The sequence below is a fragment of the Pelophylax lessonae genome (assembly GCF_965119305.1).
Source record: "Pelophylax lessonae genome assembly, chromosome: 3".
Lineage (NCBI taxonomy): Eukaryota > Metazoa > Chordata > Amphibia > Anura > Ranidae > Pelophylax > Pelophylax lessonae.
In genome coordinates, this window is record NC_138770.1 from 135,893,931 (window position 1) to 135,913,280 (window position 19,350).

General features: G+C 41.6%; 1 protein-coding gene across 1 annotated transcript in view; it reads left to right on the forward strand.

Annotated features, from left to right (window-relative positions):
• The window catches only part of NBAS (NBAS subunit of NRZ tethering complex), a 1,303,215-nt gene that overhangs the window by 330,509 nt on the left and 953,356 nt on the right, over positions 1–19,350 (forward strand). Inside the window, exon 22 of the mRNA XM_082252487.1 lies at positions 2,510–2,593. Within this exon, the coding sequence (XP_082108613.1) occupies positions 2,510–2,593 (84 nt within the window). The remainder of the gene's footprint in view (positions 1–2,509; positions 2,594–19,350) is intronic.

Below are 19,350 nucleotides of genomic sequence, written 5' to 3' on the forward strand. Positions count from 1 at the left end.
ACCTTTAATAATGTTCTCTCATTGGTGGCAGCTGCTTCTTCATTGAAAATTGTTTCTTCCCTGCAGCCTCTTATGGTCATTTCATCTAGATCAAGATCATGGGAGGCATTTGCTCTGCAGCTACTCTATTCAGAAAACATCTTGATTTCTTTTCAGTGTATAAAATACATTCTGTGATTAGACAAGGAGTACATCAATGCCCTAATCACCCCTTATCAAATCACAGAATGCCTTGGATTCCCTGAAAAGAATACAAGACTTTTTTGAATAGAAATGCTGTATAGCGACCAACCTGCTATGATTGATGTGCTCCAGCCCCGACTTAGTTTCCCCACTGCAATTTCACCATTGGAGGCTGCATGTTAGGAACATCTTTCAAGAAAGAAGAAGCAACAGCATTAGAGATACCTTATTGGTAGCTAGCTAATGCCCCAAGTTTTTGCCCACCTTTTTATATAAAAGTTTTTGTGTCCGGAGTTCAGTTTTAAAGTGGTTGTGAACCCTTGCATAAATCCGACTTCATAAGTTGTATCTGTTATCTGCAGTCTTCTCTTCTCTACAACCATTTAAAGTCCAGAATTTATACACCTTGTCTGAGCTGTCGGTTAAAAAAATGGGCAAAGAACGCAAATTACACTCTGCATAACTCAGTAAGGCGAGCTCTGAAAGCTGATAGGAGGTAATGGACACAACCCCTACACATAGCTCACAGGAACAGAACTGAGGCTGTTTGTCACAGACTGTGTGCTGGGGCTCCCTCCCCTGTTTTGGTGTCAGGAAAACTTGTCAGAAGTGATTCATGCCAATAATAGAGGAACAAAGCAGCGAGACAGAAATTACACTTAATGCTCTGGTTAGAGGCAAGCACACACTATATATAGAGGGATATGATTTGTTCATTTTTAATGTCTGAGGTTTACAATTACTTTAGGTTACCCAGGAGCTGTTTATATCCTGGGGAGTTTAATAGCTGGATTTCCCTGGCATAGTTCTCAGGTCCGAATTTTGCTTCAAAAGGGTTGTTTTCATCCTTCCTGCTGCATTCTCCATAATATAAAATAAAGGGGTGCATCAAATTGCTCATGTGAAGACCTGGAAGCTTAAATAAAACAATTTTACCATCAGAAAGAGATTAAAAGCTGCCAGGTGGCTAACCTCTGAGCATTTACCAAAAAATCAAATTTCTGTTTTGTGTGGCCTTAGCGTTGAAATCTAGATCTGAACAGAATCTTTACCAAAGTGCACCTCTCTGACATCTTAATGGTTTATGGCCTATTGTAGAATATGTAAGCAAAGTATAAAGATTTATAAATGATGATGAGTGAATAGATCTAATGATATAACAGGCAGATCTGACAGTAGGTAAATCAATTTGCCATAATATGTGCATACTAATTCTTTTGATCTGACATATTGGAAACATGAGTAATGAGCAATTCTGCACTCGAGTATTGAGGAGAACCAAGGAATGCCATTCTTTTGGATTTGCACAGCCCAGTGATATGTTATTCACTTATCTCAGTTTATGAACATAAAAACCATGAGTGCTCACTCTTGAGAAGTTTTCTCTAGCAGCTGTTACAAGGCTGTCGGGCAATTGCATAATGTGCTAGAATGCATTATACTTTACTACCATTTTAAAGGAAAACTTTTCTGTTTTTTTTTTAGTGAGCACATCTTTTCCAGTTAATTTTGTAGCTTTTGCTTTCTCTATGCAGGACAAACCGAAAAGTTCATTTACCTCTTATGGGTAATGATTAGGTTCTAATTTTAGCGCAAAACGCATCTACTTGTGAGTCCCCTGAACCCCCTGTCATTTGGTCTTGAATAAAGAAGATTTTTTGGATGTGCAACCGTCCGGAATCTTTGTTTTTCATGATACAGCATGCGTGCTGGGCTAGCACCTGACTAGTGTGTGTGGGGATTAATAGAATGCACACACACCTTGGAGCGGCTTTCTATCATTAGCGCATCATTGCAGTTTGGCCATTCAAGTGGCCAGAGCCTGCGAACCAGGAGGAAGACCGGATGAAGATGAAACACCTGTCAGCGGTGACAGCATACTGCTGGAGGGCTTCGTTTCAAGGTAAGTCTTTCGTAACGTGCTAGCCTGCGATGCATACTAGCACTTTATGACATTACCTTGCAGGGAGAAGATTTTTACTACCAGCACAAAAATGTTAATTGGCTACATATGTATTTCTTTTACAAAATTGAGTGATAACTATTCCTTCTAAGTGTGTCGTTGAGTATCGGGCCCAAACAAGAAAGAGTTTCATGTGAAAGAGTGTTGGTTGATCATATTTCATGGATTTGACAGTTCTTTTTTTATATATATTTTATGTTTTCTCTTTGTACCAGTGTTCTCCTTTAAATAGATGTATTTTTAAATATTTCTAAAATGAACGTTTCTATTGGGCTCACGTCTCCCCGCTTCATATGTCCAGTTGCAGCCTTGTACCACCAGCATGTATTTTATTTCTTATCTCTCTCTGCATTTCTCTTCTAGCTTTGAAGACGGTGAGCTTAAGATTGTTGCATGGAATGAGCAGAAGCACCGTGACAGGGACTGGTGCGAGGAACCTCAGTGCAAGTAAGTCCAGCCTAAATCATAATTGAAAGGCACACATCAGCTGTATGCTCATACATATTTAAATGACTGTTTTTATGTTTTCCACTCAATATGTTAATACGTTTTAATAGAACAGCCGAGCCACATCAAAGAAAGCGGTGAAACATTAGCGGACTTTTAAAAAAAAGATGCCGATGTGTTAAATCCCCATCCTGTCCGCCGTCGCCCTTTGTTACTTTTACAGGACTAAATTGCTTTCCATTCTTCAGCACACCCAGCTTGACTCTCGATTGAATAAATAGAAGATCACACAGCTTCAGGGGGAATGACTACAAAACGCTTTTATTAAAAGGCATTCAATCACTTTCAAATCATTGCTGTGGAATTGTCTGTCCAAATAAAGGCTACCTGATGAAAAGTGTACGGGGGGAGATGATGGCGGCTGCAGTGACAGCTTGTGCCTGCATTTAGTGGCGTACATGGTTGATAACATCATAAGAAGTTCTTGGCAGCCAAAAGGTCAAGTGACTCCACCTTCTGCCTGCTGATATAGCTTCTAGTGCCTTTTCCGAAGGTGGAAATGCTGTGTTAGCTTTCACAGGGCCATTTTCGCCATCAGTTTGAAATATCTGCATGAAAGTATTTTATGTGCTAATTGGCGTTTTTTTCCTAGAACTAAACTTCACAGATAGAGGTAAGAGTAGAGGTTTTTTTTATATATTCAAACAGCCCAACTGGTACCGTCTGTCTATTACTTCTTAGTGCCATTTGATCAAAGAAAAGCTGCCCCTAAATCTGGTATTTTGTTGCTGGCAAGATACAGAATTTCCAATTGCAGTGTTACAAAGCCCTGAGAATTTGCAGTTGTTCATCTTAAGACGAGGAGTGACATCTTTTTTAGATAGACATGTGAAAAAAATAAGAATGCCTGATGGAAATTGTTGACTTTTTTCACATACTTGGAACAGGCAAATGTTAGATCTTCATTCAAACAGTGCCTTCAAATAATAGTTACCTACTTGAGGAAAAAAAAAAAAGTATTTAGTATTTTTTTCAATCATTCAACAAAAATTTCAATATATGCAATAATGTACTGTGAATAAAGTACTTACAACCCTTAGCCCTAGATGCTGGTATTTCCCCCTTTACCGGTAATTACGTTTTATAGACTTTTGAAAAACTTCCCACCAGTTTCTGACATTGAAATTTTAGACAACTTCTCCATGCAAAATGTCTAAAGTTGAAACACATTTGTTAACTTCCTAGTATGAGCTTTCAGTTTCAAATCCCCTAACAACATTTCTAGGTGACCGAAATCAGGGCTTTGACTAGGCCAGTCCATGACCCTACGTTTTTTCTTTTTTAAACACTCCTTGGATTTGCTTGTGTTAACAGATCTATTTCTTGTTCAACTTCAGCTTTTGAACAGATGGCCTCCTAGTACCTAGAAGTTTACTTGATGACTGCAAGCTGCCCTATTCCTGAGGCAGCAATGCAACCCCAAATCATAACATTTCTTAGACCATGCTTCACAGTTGGTATGCGATTCTTCTGTTGAAATGCTGTCTTCAGTTTGTTCCAAACTAGTTACCTGTTACTGTGGTAAAACAACTCTATTTTGATTCTTCAGTCTACAGTACATTGTTCCAGAAGGCCTGATCTTTGCCTGTATGTTCAATGGTAAACTACAATTTGGGTTCAATGTTCTTTTTGGACAGCAAAAGCTTTTTACTGGCAAACCACCCATTGCGGGTTAAATTGGTGCAATCTTTTTCTTTAACAACTTTAAAACCAACTGTTGCAAATGTTACCTTCAGATCTCATAATGAAGTCTTGGGGTTTCTTGGTTACTTACTTTTATCATCAAATGGTCAGCTCTTTGGGTGAATTTTCTGGGCCAGCCAGTCCTGGACAAATTAGCAGTAGCTTGAAAGCTATGCAACTTGTGGATTATTTTTAATGATTGACTTAAAACAAGTCGACAAACCTTTCAAATCCCTTGCTAGACTCATAGACATCCACAACCTTCCTTCTGAGCCCCTCAGAGAGTTCCTACTGATCTCGGCATGATGGCACCACACATATCAATAGCAAAGAGAACATCAGACCCTAGATATCTGAGCCTTAATTTAGACAGGTTCTAGGTTCTATTTGCATACTTCCTAAAAAGTTTCTAGTCATTGGTGCCTTATCTGGATTACTTGATTGTAATGTCATGGATTTAAAGAGGTGGTAAATATAGGTGGTCTTTTTTATTTAGAATATGATAATTATTCACTATGTCCATTTTATGTGTCATTTCAAGTATGTCATCGTTGCCTGTAGGAATTTTTGGAATGAAGATCTAGTGTTTGCCTGTTAAAATATATTCTTAAAGCCAACAATTTCTACAAGCTATTCTAACTTTTTTCACATGACTGTATAAACCTAATCACTATAATCTCATTTAAGTTTTACCACTTTCACAAAGTATGCAGTTGGAACTTATGGTCCATTTTCTGAAGCATAGGAGTTTGCTGATATTTCTTTAACTAAATAAAATGTTTGTAAAGGCAAAACATTTTGTTTCATTTCGGGTAGAGTTGCAAATGGTTAAAACCCCTATTGGGTTGTTTTGTGCTGCTTGTGTCCCTCTTGCAACATTTCCCTTCACTTTCTGTCCTAGAGAACAAACAGGAAGTGAAAGGAAATCCTGATGATGCACTACTAGGCCCACCCACTTCCTTTATTGTCAGTGAAGGTCTGTGCCTCCTGGGATATGTGATGTCTCAGGAGACCCAACGAGCATAGACCATGTCATTCGCCTTGGCGGGTGGCTCGGAACACAACCCTTTTACTGAGGTAAATAACCAGTTGACCTTCGTAATATTTTTTTGCTTTCTGCTATAAAACATATCCAAAAGAAAGATTTAAAAATCGAATTTCTTCATAAATTTAGGCCAATATGTCTTCTGCTACATATTTACATGTTTACATACATAGAGCTCTGTCTTCTCTTCCTCCTTGCCAATCAGCGGGTGCTGGTGGTCACCCATTGGCCAGCACCTGCTGCTCAGCTTCTGCTGTGATCAATCATGTATATATACGTGATTCTGTGCATCCGGCCCGTACTGTAGCAGTAAAGCTACAGTGTGCAGTCAGCAAGTACATAAAAAAAAGTGCCTGATTTATGTAGCAGAGGGGAGGAGGGATGAATAGGAGGGGACTTGAATTTCATGGTGAAGACCTGCTTTGGGGGAATAATTGGTTTTCCTGCAATGAAAATCCTTGTTCAGTCGCTTCCTGTTATGGGGTGACGATTGTGTCCCAGCTGTGCTGCTTCCTTGGCATCCTGTTGCATGCATCGCTGTTGGCTGTTGCAGTGCTCTTTCCAACCTCAAATTTTACAGGCGTGTTTTGAATGTTTTCACTTTTATGAAGCCGGTCCAAAGTAAACACTATAGAAGAGAAGGTGACCGCACTCCAGATTGCAGAGGATGAAATACCTTATTCAATAAATTCCATAGACGGTATCAAAACACAATCACAATACAGATTGTTTTGATACCTTCTGTGGATTTTATGGAATAAAGTATTTCATTCTCTACAATCTGGAGTGTGGTCACCTTCTCTTCTATATTGGATTACACGTTAAGACCACGGACTAGACGAGCGCCCAGTCATCAGAGGGAGGATCACTTCACCTGGAGCGGTGTTGCTTTTGGCATTCATTATATGCTTCAAAGCCAATCCTGGATCTAGTGCATGTAGACAGTAAGTGGGAGAAGAAGAATGGGGGAGATGAGCAGCACTAAGATACAAAAACAAAAAAACGAAATGTCATCCAGATAGAGTATTATTCTGTTTTGTTGGAGATTGGCAGTGACACAGGCTACTATGGGCCAATCTACAACGCTGGGTTGCCTGAGGGATGGAAGACTTGGCAACATACTGAACAATGCTGTCCTACTCAAAATGGAAATCTCTCTTTTGTAGAGATGGCTGTCTGAAAGTATTTTTAGTGTTGAATTATGTCTGTTTCAGGTGGATGTATAAGTTGGAATTTGTTTGAATACTACTCTTCTGTACATGTTCTACACATTAATTCAGTTTCCACCTAAAAAGACAAGGACACTCTTCTACAAAGATTTGCTCGGTGTAGATAGCAAACATCTGCTGCTTCCACTGCACTGCTCTGAAGATGCTGAGGGCTTTGTCCCTCCTAATGATCAGCATAAATATTCAAACTTAAGATTTTCCACTTGTGTTGTATGTTTCTGTGGATGCCTGCCATTTGGCTAATGTTATGCCCTGTATTCTCTATAGAAACAGAAAAAGTGTTCAGTGTTTGATTAAAGCTAATAATAAAGAAAATCTACTTGGCTTTCTTTCTTTGGCATGTATAATGTAGCCAGAAAATATGCAAGTGCTGTTGTTTTGTTATTAAAAATAACACTTTGCCTCTACTTATGCTGGCGTACACTTTTCCATTAAGCAGTTGATACACTGTCATTCTGCCATTTTAATTTATTTAGTAACATTATGTCAACAGGACAAACAGGGACTCAAAATGGCATTCGTAGCTTATACACAGTTTCTGCAAAATCCTACACACTAAAGGGCCATTACACACTATAAGATTTTCTGAAGACTTTTTCCTTCAGATTTACCTTTTCTATGTAGTGCAAGGGCCTGCCAGATTGCATACAAATTGAAAGTGTTTAGGTTTGACCTCATATTATATGGTTTTGGTAAGTGTAAAGGAAAAAGTCTTCAGGAAATCTTATAGTGTGTATGGCCCATAAGGCTGGATAAACACTATGCAAATTTTGTGGTTTGATTTTCTTTAGATTTGCCATCAACTATGTAGTACAAGGGTCTGCTCGATTGCTTACAAGTTGAAAGTGTTTAGGTTTGACCTCATATTATATGGTTTTGGTAAATTGTAAGGAACTAATCTAAAGATAATTGTATAGTGTGTATCCAGCTTAAGTATTTTTGAAAATTGTGGAAGACTTTGTGGGGAAGACAATGGGAACAGGAACAGTACTAAAGGTATGCATAGGCAGTTGAGGGGCAGAGTGGGCAGGGTAGTTTAGAAAATGTTTTTGTTGTGACAGGTTTACTTTGAAGTAAACTTTTGGCCAGTCAGTGAGGACTTACAGTGATATCAAAGACCTTTTTTCTCTATCGTTAATTGACAGACGCATCCCCATATTCTTCTTGACCATTGGGTTATGCTGCCCCCTCCAGGAGTAGGACACTAGGCAGGAAAAAACTTTACCACGCCTATGGGGCAGTCCCTGCAGGCATACACCCACACACTCTGCTATAGCCTTCCCAGTTTGTTTCTGCCTAGTTTAGGAGTAGGACCTACAGTCAGGTCCATAAATATTGGAACATTGACACAATTCTAATCATTTTGGCACTATACACCACCACAATGGATTTGAAATTAAATAAACACAATGTGCTTTAACTTCAGCTTTAATTTGAGGGTGTTTACATCCAAATTAGATGAACGATGTAGGAATTACAACAGTTTGTATATGTGCGTCACACTTTTTAAGGGATCAAAAGTAATGGGACAGATTAACAATCATGAATAAAACTTTGACTTTTTAATACTTGGTTGCAAATCCTTTGCAGTCAATTACAGCCTGAAGTCTGGAACGCATAGACCTCACCAGACGCTGGGTTTCATCCCTGGTAGTTTGAAATATCCAATAAATTTTGTTCTACTTCATGATTTGTGTCCCACTTGTTGATTCGTCACAAAAAATTACAGTTTTATATCTTTATGTTGAAGGCAGAAATGTGGCAAAAGGTCGAAAAGTTCAAGGGGGGCGAATACTTTCGCAAGGCACTGTAGCCACTCTAGACGGTCTGAGGAGGCCTGTAATGCTGCACAGTGTTCTGGATGGTGGTCTGAGGAGGCCTGTATTACTGCACAGTAGTCTGGATGGTGGAATGATAGAGACCTGTAATGCTGCACAGTGTTCTGGATGGTGGTATGAGGGGAGGTCTGTAATGCACAGTGGTCTGATTCTGAGAAGCCTGTAATGCTGCACAGTGCTGAATGATGGACTCAGGTCTGAGGGATGGTCTGTAATGCACAGTACCCTGGATACCATTTGTCAGAGGAGGCCTGTAATGCACACAGTGCTCTGGATAGACGGTGGTCTGAGCGGAGACCTGTAATTGTAATGTACACACTTACAGTTCTTTCTGCTCGGGACGGTCATCAACGGGGGAGGCCTGTAATGCACAGTGCTGCCCTGGACGGTTGTTTGAGGACTTGGAGGCCTGTAATGCTGACTGCACAGCCTGTAAACTGCTGCTAAGGGAAGCCTCACAATTACGTTTAGTTTTTGTTTAACGAAAAGGGAATCGATTTTTGTCATAGTTTTTGGCAGTGAATGAAAATGTGGTGTACTTTTAGTTTTTTTTTAATCACCATAAAAAGGTTGGGTGCCAAATTTTTTACTAAAATTCTTTTTGTTGACGAAACGAACATGGTTACTGACAAAGTGTTCTGTTTTTAACTCCTTCCCGCCGGCTGTATGCATATAGGTGGCCTCTTGGCAGGTGGGCCTTAACTCTGAGAGGCCGCATATATGTATACCTAAAGATAAATAGAGCTTTGCCGAGAGTGTGCACCCTGCGGACTTCCAGCACAGTTACCAGCGGCTATTGGAACGCTCCTGGTCTCTATTTGCAATTGGCAACTTTCTGATCATGTGACCACCTAGATTGGCTCAGGATTGGATCAAAAATTCTACCCCTCCTCCCAGCATCTGAAACCCCCTTATAGGGCTGGGAGGCGCCAGCACCAAGGGATTATTTAGAAATGAGATAAGTGGACAAAAAAGGTTGCCCCATGTGCTTAAACACAAACTGTGAAATTGTGAAACTGAAATCTGGCGCAGACAGATTTTTTGAAATTGTCCCTAATGCATTGAAAATGTCTCTTATGCATTCTAAAAGTGATGCAGCATGCGCCAAATTCATGTACCTGTCTAGAAACTGTCCTCGAGATTGGCACATGCCCCGCTACTTTGAGAATGCGCGCAAGACGCTTTTGCCAATTCTGGTGTACCAGTTTCTCTCTGTACGGCAGAAGAGAGTTGGCTCAACTTTTCAAATGATTCCAACTGTCTGTATTTTATTTTGTCTTTGGCGCATTCATTACCGCACGATGTAAACGTGGTACATTTTATAACCATCTGAACTTGTGCACAAGTCACTGTCAGAACCAAAAGTGTCTCAGATGCTTCATGAATTCGGCGCAATACTAAATTATTATTACTTATTATAGTAAAATTTATTATTAAATAATAGTTTGATTAAATCCCCCCCCCCCCTCCCAAAGTTTTCAATAAATTTAATAACACAGAGTAATATTACTTACATCAGTTTGTTAATACTCCTTTCTGGCCATCCACATCATCATTGGCTTTTGCAGCTGTTTAAATCCCCAAACATGAACACCACAATTTTTTATGTCCACTTTCCCCAATAATAAGTCATAATGGGTGCCTACAATCTTTTATGGACTTCAGGACAAATGTCACCAGTTGGAAGATACTAGTAAATAAATTTATACAACTGGTAACCTGCAATATTTTATTTTTATATTCTTGAGTTTAGATATGGTACTTTTTTGTGTTTTGTTTTAACGGAAAATATTTTGTAGAAGAAAACCAAATCTGTAAAAAAAAAAAAAAAATAAAGGATGAGTTTGGTCATTGGTAACTGCCTTGTTTTATTGTGAAATACAATTTGGTCATATTCTTCGGGCATTTCTATAAAAAAGTGCTGTACAATTTCTTGTTTTTGTAAATGGTAGCACTGGCCACAGAGAGTGTTATATTCTTCAGAAGCAATTCCTGCACTGAAAATCTATACTACATTCTGTAATCATTAATGGATACATGGCCTTGAGGACTTGTCCAGCAGCCTTGCATTCCCTTCTCTAGGCAGATAATATCAGACGATGCACAAAGAATGTGAATTACCAGACACCTTGGCTTCCTACAAGGACAAAGGTATTATGGAATAAATAGCATACAGGAGGAAAGAACCTTAGAATAGAACCTAGGTTAGACTAAGCATTTGAATTCCCTTACATTCTAAAATGGGAAGATCCTTGGAGCTGCAGGGAGTAATGAATATTGTAGGGAATTTCATTTTTTTTTGTAGAAGAATACGTTTATACATAGTTACACTTTGCTATTTTCATGGAAACCTTTAAATGTAGTAACAGCTGAACTGCTGTACTAGTCTTTAAATGTGCAAAAATAACCAGTGTCAACAGTGACATGTAAGGGGGCTTAGAAAGACCCACTGGGACCATTTGTAACAAATTAGTTGTTCCCCTTTTTAAGTCGCAAGATACCTTTTACAAGTTAACAGTTATAGCTGTTAAAAAATATTTTGAAAAATACATTTGTGTTTGAAAAAAAAAGTTAATTCTGAGTTGCCAAACACAATGATTTAAAATTTAAGGGTATATATAGAGCTGCTGCTACCACATAACTGTGCTCCTGCACTTTTTTAGTGATATGTTAAAATTATAGTGGAGTGCTGCTCCTATCACTGAACAATTAAATTATAAAAGTGACTCATTGCAGTTGTGCATTTTTACACAACATATACTGTGGGGATCGAAAGTTTGGGCACCCCAGGTAAAAATTTGTATTAATGTGCATAAAGAAGCCAAGGAAAGATGGAAAAATCTCCAAAAGGCATCAAATTACAGATTAGACATTCTTATAATATGTCAACAAAAGTTAGATTTTATTTCCATCATTGACACTTTCAAAATTACAGAAAACAAAAAAAATGGCATCTGCAAAAGTTTGGGCACCCTGCAGAATTTATAGCATGCACTGCCCCCTTTGCAAGGCTGAGACCTGCCAGTGTCATGGATTGTTCTCAATCATATCCTGGGAAGACCAGGTGATGTCAATCTCAAAAGTTTTAAATGCCCAGACTCATCTGACCTTACCCCAACAATCAGCGCCATGGGATCTTCTAAGCAGTTGTCTAGAAAACTGAAACTGAAAATAGTTGACGCTCACAAAGCTGGAGGAGGCTATAAGAAGATAGCAAAGCGTTTTCAGATGTCAATATCCTCTGTTTGGAATGTAATTAAGAAATGGCAGTCATCGGGAACAGTGGAAGTTAAAGCAAGATCTGGAAGACCAAGAAAAATATCAGACAGAACAGCTCGCAGGATTGTGAGAAAAACAATTCAAAACCCACGTTTGACTGCACGATCCCTCCAGAAAGATCTGACAGACACTGGAGTTGTGGTACACTATTCCACTATAAAGAGATACTTGTACAAATATGGTCTTCATGGAAGAGTCATCAGAAGAAAACCTCTTCTAGGTCCTCACCACAAAAATCAGCGTTTGAACTTTGCAAATGAACATATAGACAAGCCTGATGCATTTTGGAAACAAGTTCTGTGGACCGATGAAGTTAAAATTGAGCTTTTTGGCCGGAATGAGCAAAGGTATGTTTGGAGAAGAAGGGGGCATATAATTTAATGACAAGAACCTCTGTCCAACTGTTAAGCATGGGGGTGGATCAATCATGCTTTGGGGTTGTATTGCAGCCAGTGGCACAGGGAACATCTCACGAGTAGAAGGAAAAATGGATTCAATAAAATTTCAGCAAATTTTGGATGGTAACTTGATGCCATCTGTGAAAAAGCTGAAGTTAAAGAGAGGATGGCTTCTACAAATGGATAATGATCCTAAACACACTTCGAAATCCACGGGGGATTACATCAAGAGGCGTAAACTGAAGGTTTTGCCATGGCCTTCACAATCTCCTGACCTCAACACAATTGAAAATCTATGGATAGACCTTAAAAGAGCAGTGCGTGACAGACAGCCCAGATATCTCAAAGAACTGGAAGACTTTTGTAAGGAAGAATGGGCAAAGATACCTCAAACAAGAATTGAAAGACTCTTGGCTGGCTACAAAACGCGTTTACAAGCTGTGATACTTGCCAAAGGGGGCAGTACAAGATATTAACTCTGCAGGGTGCCCAAACTTTTGCAGACACCATTTTTTTTGTTTTCTGTTATTTTGAAAGTGTAAATGATGGAAATAAAATCTAACTTTTGTTGACATATTATAAGAATGTCTAGTCTGTAATTTGATGCCTTTTGGAGATTTTTCCATCTTTCATTGGCTTCTTTATGCACATTAATACAAATTTTTACCTGGGGTGCCCAAACTTTCGATCCCGCTGTAAACCAATGAACAATTCTATACATAAATCACTATTACACATGATGCATATAAATATTCTGTGACACAAATAATATAAATAATCAATTCAGCTCTGCATAAATCACCATTACATATGATGCATAAAAATAATTCTGTGAAAGGAATAATAATAATAATAGTAATAAAAAAAAACATGCATATATAATTTATAGTCCATTAAGTATACACCATCCAGTAATATCTCCATTAGACACCCATGCCCACTTGGTATGCGTTTCACTAATGTGTTATTGTGCAACCACTCCAACCGCTGTTTGTCAAATGCCTGCTCTCCTTAGGTTTTGACCCCTGAATGAAACAGGTCTCACACACTTTATTGTGATTTATCCTTGCAGATCTACTTCCCTGTGTTTGTAGCTACTTTGTGTGTAGGGTCCCTTTGAGGGACATGACCTCCCAGCCTCCACCCAGAATTATTGCTCGAATTTATGGTAATGGTAATACTCCATGCATAATACAGATTAAAATGCCCAGCTTCTTTATGATTTAAAAATTAACTCACAATCAGTAATTTAGGGCAGTAATAGGTAAGTGAATGGGACATAGAATCACCATGCACACTCTACTAATGGTTTCACTCCCACCGGAGTGATGTCACCCAGCTCCACTGGATACATTGCGTCACAAATCACATGACTTCTTCATGGTAAAGAGACTCATTTTTGCTAAATTATTTAAAAAATTGACAGTTATAGATAAGAAATATTCAGAAAAAAAAAAGTCAAAAACACTCCTGACATATTGACCAAAAATGACCTCCAGCAGGCCAGTGGTGTGAATGTCTGACCAAGCAATCAGAAACTGACTTCATGAGGGTGGCCTCTAGTGGGCCCTGTGCTCACTGCCTGGCACCGTGGAGCTTGATTAGTATTTGCCATTGAACACCAGAATTGGCAGGTCCGCCACTGGTGCCCTGTGCTTTTCACAGATGATAGCAGGTTCACCCTGAGCACAGACATGAAAGGGTCTGGAGAAACTGTGGAGAATGTTGTGCTGCCTGTAACATTGCTCCGCATGACCAGTTTGGTGGTGGGTCAGTGATAGTCTGGGGAGACATATCCATGGAGGGACACACAGACCTCTACAGGCTAGACCATAGCAGCCTGACTGCCTTTAGGTATTGGGATGAAATCTTTGGACCCATTGTCAGACCCTACCCTGGGTTCCTCCTGGTGCACGACAATGCCCGGCCTCATGTGGCGAGAGTATGCAGTCAGTTCCTGGAGGGTGAAGGACTTGATACCATTAAATTGCCCTCCCGCTCGCTTGACCTAAATCCAATAGAACACCTCTGGGACATTATGTTCTGGTCCATCTGACGCCACCAAATTGCACCTCAGTCTGTTCAGGAGCTCAGTGATGCCCTGGTCCAGATCTGGGAGGAAATACCCCAGGCACCATCCATCGTCGCAAAAGGAACATGCCCTGACATGGTCAGGCATCTATACAAGCATGTGGGGCCTACTACTGAGTACCATTTTGAGTTGCTGCAATAAAATTTCAGCAAAATGGGCTAGCTCACTGCAAAATTTTCTCTTTCATTCATTGACGGACACAGCGCTCCATAAATCACAACTACTGGGTTTTATTGCCACCTCCAGGAGTTGGACTTGGCAGAACAAAAGCACCTGGCTACGCCCATGGGCTGTCCTCAGCTGTTATATAACACCACTCTCTGCTCTAGGTAATCGGTTTTAATCTGTCCAGTCAGGAGTAAGGACCTAGGCTCTCAGTTGGGATCTCTTGGTCCTAGCAACGTTTTCTTCTTCCTTGCATCTTTGTTTTTTCCCTTGGAAGATTTACAATCAACTGCCGGGCTGGGTCAACGGGCTGGATAATCTAGATCCAGTGGTTCCCCCCAGTCCAGCCAGCAAGCGAGTGAAGACCGCAGCAACACACTAGGTCGGCCGCGACATAGCCTAACGGACAGAGGCTGGCCCGTGAGTTAAACATCTTGCAGGGTCGCATATGACTTAGCGTGGGTCTGAGTCACAGCGGTCCCTTGGCCATCAGCTCCCCATGCTATGGTGGCGGGGAGTTCTGTTTGAAGCATCACCCACACCATGGAAGGATAAGTACAGTCCCCCCTCTCCCCTTTTGTCATTGTTTTTTTTTGGGTGGATGCAGGGAACCTCCAGGGACGGTCGGACCTGCCTGCAGGTTCCTTCCTCCCATCCTGGAATCCCTCATTGAGCTGGGCTTCCCCCATTACCTTTCCTCCCTGTCCGGACCTTGAGTCTGGATGGGGTCCCAGGGCAGAGGATGCAGCGAAGACCCCTGTGGTCTCCCCCGCCATCCCCACTCTGTAAGGGTCCTGGGATAGTGTGTGATCTGCCCTAGTAGTCTGGAGGGGTCCCAGTGTAGGAGATCCCTAGGTGCATTCCCTACTGGTAACAGTGTGGGTGTAGTGCATGGGGGGTCCTGGTGCAGAGTGCGCAGCAGAGTCTTTCCTGTATGCCCTGTCTTTGGAACTATTGTACCTTCAGGTGGGGGGGGGTCCTATTGCAGAGGGCGCAGCATTGCAGACGACACAGGGAAGATTCTGGCAGCATGCTTTGTCGTCTCAAGCTGCCGATGGCCATGTTGAAGAAGTCTGATGACATCATGGCAGCTATTTTCCTTTGGTTTGGCTGGTCCCTGGCCCCCGGCCATGTTTGTGTAGCCTGACGATGTCCCAGAGCCATTTTCCCTTTGTCCAGGAGACGCTGGAGACGACCAAAGCCTCGTGGGGATGCCGAAGCTCCCCTTCTTCCTCTTCCGCCCCCTTTTTTTGTGCCAGGGACATATGAAAAGGGATGGCATCCATGGTGTTGCTGGGTCCGAATTTTTGGCGCTTCTCCAGTCGGGAGTCCTTGAGGGGTCTCTGTTATCTCTCTCTCTGCTGATGGTTACCCTGAGCCTTAAGGGGATTCTTAAGTGGTGCCATAAGATCATTTTTGTACTGCAAGGTCTTCCTTTCCTTTTAGGGGCCCAGGAGGAACGTCCCCCTGCCTTCCACTCCTCAGTCTGTTTCTTCTGAGTCTGATGCCGCTGTGGTCACTGCCCATCCAGGGGGATTTAATATCACACCCCCTGATCCATCTGATAGTGAGAATGATTCCTCCATGGTCGCATCAGTGAATGAAAAAGCGCTGGTAGACGCACTTATCACTGCAGTGCGTGGGACTTAAAAAATGGAGGATGCGGCTGATGTAGCCACGGATGTGGCTGTGTCGTTTGTGTTCCTTATGTGCTTTATTTTGACAGGTTTTCTTGTAAGGAATGGGAACAACCAAAATTACTCTTTGTGGTCCCCAAACATTTTGCTTTACGTTAACCTTTTGAGGAGTCACTTTGAAAAAAGTGGGCTAGTCCACCAGTGGTGGACCCTACCGGTTTCCAGGTTGAATAAATCAACCATGATCACAGTAGAGGAATTCCCGTCCTATAAGTACCCCGGCTGACAAGAAAGCAGAGGCTGTGGCACGCATAATGTTTACTAAGGCTGGTTCGGCATTACCGCCAGTGGTTGCCTCAGCCCTGGTGTCTCAGACCCTAACTAAATGGGCCAAGCTTTTTGTGCCAGGGCCTGGGGGGTCATTTAGTGAACCAGTTGGTCCATGGGCTGCAGTTTATTTGTGATGCAGCTTTGTATATAGCTCCTGTGCTTTCCAAACTTTCTGTTTCAGTGGTGATTAGGCGCGTGCTGTAGGTTAAGAATTTGTCCGCAGACCAAGCCTCTAAGAAAGCTCTCATTGATCTGCCCTTTCAAGGTGATCGCTTGTTTGGGGCTACCCTGGATGACATCATTAAGGGTATCACGGGGGGGGGAGAGTTCCGTCCTGCCACAGTCAAGGAAAGGAGCCTCGCTGCAGACGGGGGCCCTCCTTCTCAGCCCATGGAGGTCTGCCCTCACCGTATTGGGGTAGAGGGACATCTGCGCTGGTTTCCAGCCCCGTGGACTACTTTGAGCATCAAGGATATCTGCAGAAGTTTATTTTGGGGGTATCCAGAAAGGGGGACAAAGCTTGTCCTTTTCAGGTTTTTTAGGTCCCGAGTCTCCTTATGCAGATTTAATTCCTGCAAAGGTTCAGGTCATGTCAGAACTACCTAAGTTGCCCCCTACCCTTGTCCAGGTAATTGAATTACCTAGGTCCGATTTTAATTCTGACCAGGGTGGTCCATCCTCTGGACTAATTTCAGGAACCACAGGCCGTGATTCACCGGCTTCTGTCACACAGATAGTTCTCTCTCCCTATTTGCATCCAGGTTTTGAGTCTGGTGTTATTCACCTTCAAGACAGCTCTGTTTGGATAGTCCTACATGCAGCTCCTTTAGCAGGTACGGCTCCACAGGAGGATACCAAAATTTGTGGTGAGATCACAGGTTGCTCTGGCAGACGCCGCAGACATCCAAGGGCCACTGCAACTCCAGTATCATCCTCGGCTCGGGCTTCTTCCATGGTTCCTGCGAGGAATCAAGGGCGAGGATCTTCCAATCAGTAAAACATAAACATCCCTTGGGGGCTTCCTCTCAGTGAAGGGCTAATCTACCACCCTGCTTTACAGTTGCTGGTTTAAATGGCTTAGCTATTGAAAGCCAGGTACTGGGGGATATAGGTTTGTCTGGATCAGTGATCCCTACTATGGTGAAGGCAACGAAGTTGTCTTCCAGGAAGATATACCATTGTACGTGGAAAGCGTACATTTTTTGGTGTGAGTCGATCCTTTTCTGTGGCTCAGATCTTAACCTTTCTTCAACAGACATTGATCAGAAGTTGGCCAGGTGTCTGCCCTGGCAATCTTCTTTCAGTGACTCCCTAGCCACACACTCCTTAGTTTGTATCTTCATTCAAGGAGTTTGACATGTGGCTCCACCTGTACGGTCTCTTTTGCCACTATGGGATTTCAATTTAGTGCTTTCAGTTCCCTAGAAACCTCTATTTGAGAATATTCGAGAAATTCCCTTGTCTACGCCATCCCAGAAGGTGACATTCTTTGTGGCTATTACCTCAGCCCCCAGGGTATCTGAATTAGCGGCATTATCCTGTCACAGTTCCTAGGACATTGTGTTGCCTTCCTTGTGTCCCAAGCTGGCTCATCCCAAGGAATCTGCTTTGCATACCTTGGATGTGGTTCGTGCGATTCGGGTGTATCTGGCAGCTACTGAGTCCTTTACGGAAGTCAGCCTCGCTTTTTGTGGTTACGGATGGACCAAGAAAAGGACTGGCTGCTTATTCAGCCACCATCTCCAGTAGGATCTGACAGATGGTGACTCAGGCCTATTCCATTAAAGGTCAGGTTCCACTTTTCCCTATCAGGGTGCATTCTACTTTGGCGCTGAATGCTTCTTGGGCCTTCCGTCACCAGGCATCAATATCGCAAGTTTGCAAGAGGGCCACTTGGTCGTCGGTGCTTATCTTCAAAAAATTCTATAAGGTGCTGTTTAAGAGGGGCTGTTCCCTCTTGAGGGATGTTTTTCTTCAAAATTTTATTTTTACAGACGAGGCTCCTGTGACCTGGTTAAGGCTCCCGTGTCCTGGTTAAGGGCCTTTATGTTTAACCTTGGGTTATTTTCCCCACCCCTCATTTTCCTTTTCCTTTTAGCTCTGCTTTTGGACGTCCCAGTAGTTATGATTCATGGAGCGCTGTGTCTGTCGATGAACGAAAGAGAAAATTGGATTTTTGTACTTACCGTAAAATCCTTTTCTCAGAGTTCATCAATGGACACACCACCCACCCCTCTATGGAGTTCAGATACTTCTAATATTTTCTATATTTGCTACTAAACTGATTACCTAGAGCAAAGAGGGGGGTTCTATACCAAGCTGAGGACAGCCCATGGGCGTAGCCAGGTGTTTTTTTTCTGCCTAGTCCTACTCCTGGAGGAGGCAATATAACCCAGTAGTTATGATTTATGGAGCGCTGTGTCTGTCGAACTCAGAGAAATGGATTTTACGGTAAGTACAAAAATCCGATTTTTTCACTTTGATTTTCAGGGTGTCTTTGAATTTAACCCTCTGTAGGTTATTCATTTTCATTTCCATCAAATGATTCGGCATCCTTTAGTTCCTAACATATTACCCAGGCCATATCAGTATAGATATCGAGCATGATATTTTTCCCCGTTGAGATCTGATGTGTTTTCAAAGTGTTCCTTTAATTTGTTTGAGCAGTGTACATGCGTGTTTTAAAAATACCCATACTTCTGAAAACTCAAGTAGCCATTTTTATTGAATCTATACCATTTTGATTTTAGGTTGCTTCGCCATACCAGTTTGTACCCTTTTTGGCATCTCGTGGTCCTGGTAAAACCAAATAGCTGACATTTTAAAGTTAAATAGCTGGGGGGGTCACATGCAAATAGGTTTCCTTCTTTTAAATGAAAACCCTCCTTTAAAAGAATCATGACATTATAGTTTAATTGTTTAAAGTGTATTTTTATCCTAAAACATTCAAAATATCCAGAGACCGAAGTCTAGTTACATAATTCTGGAATATTTTGATATC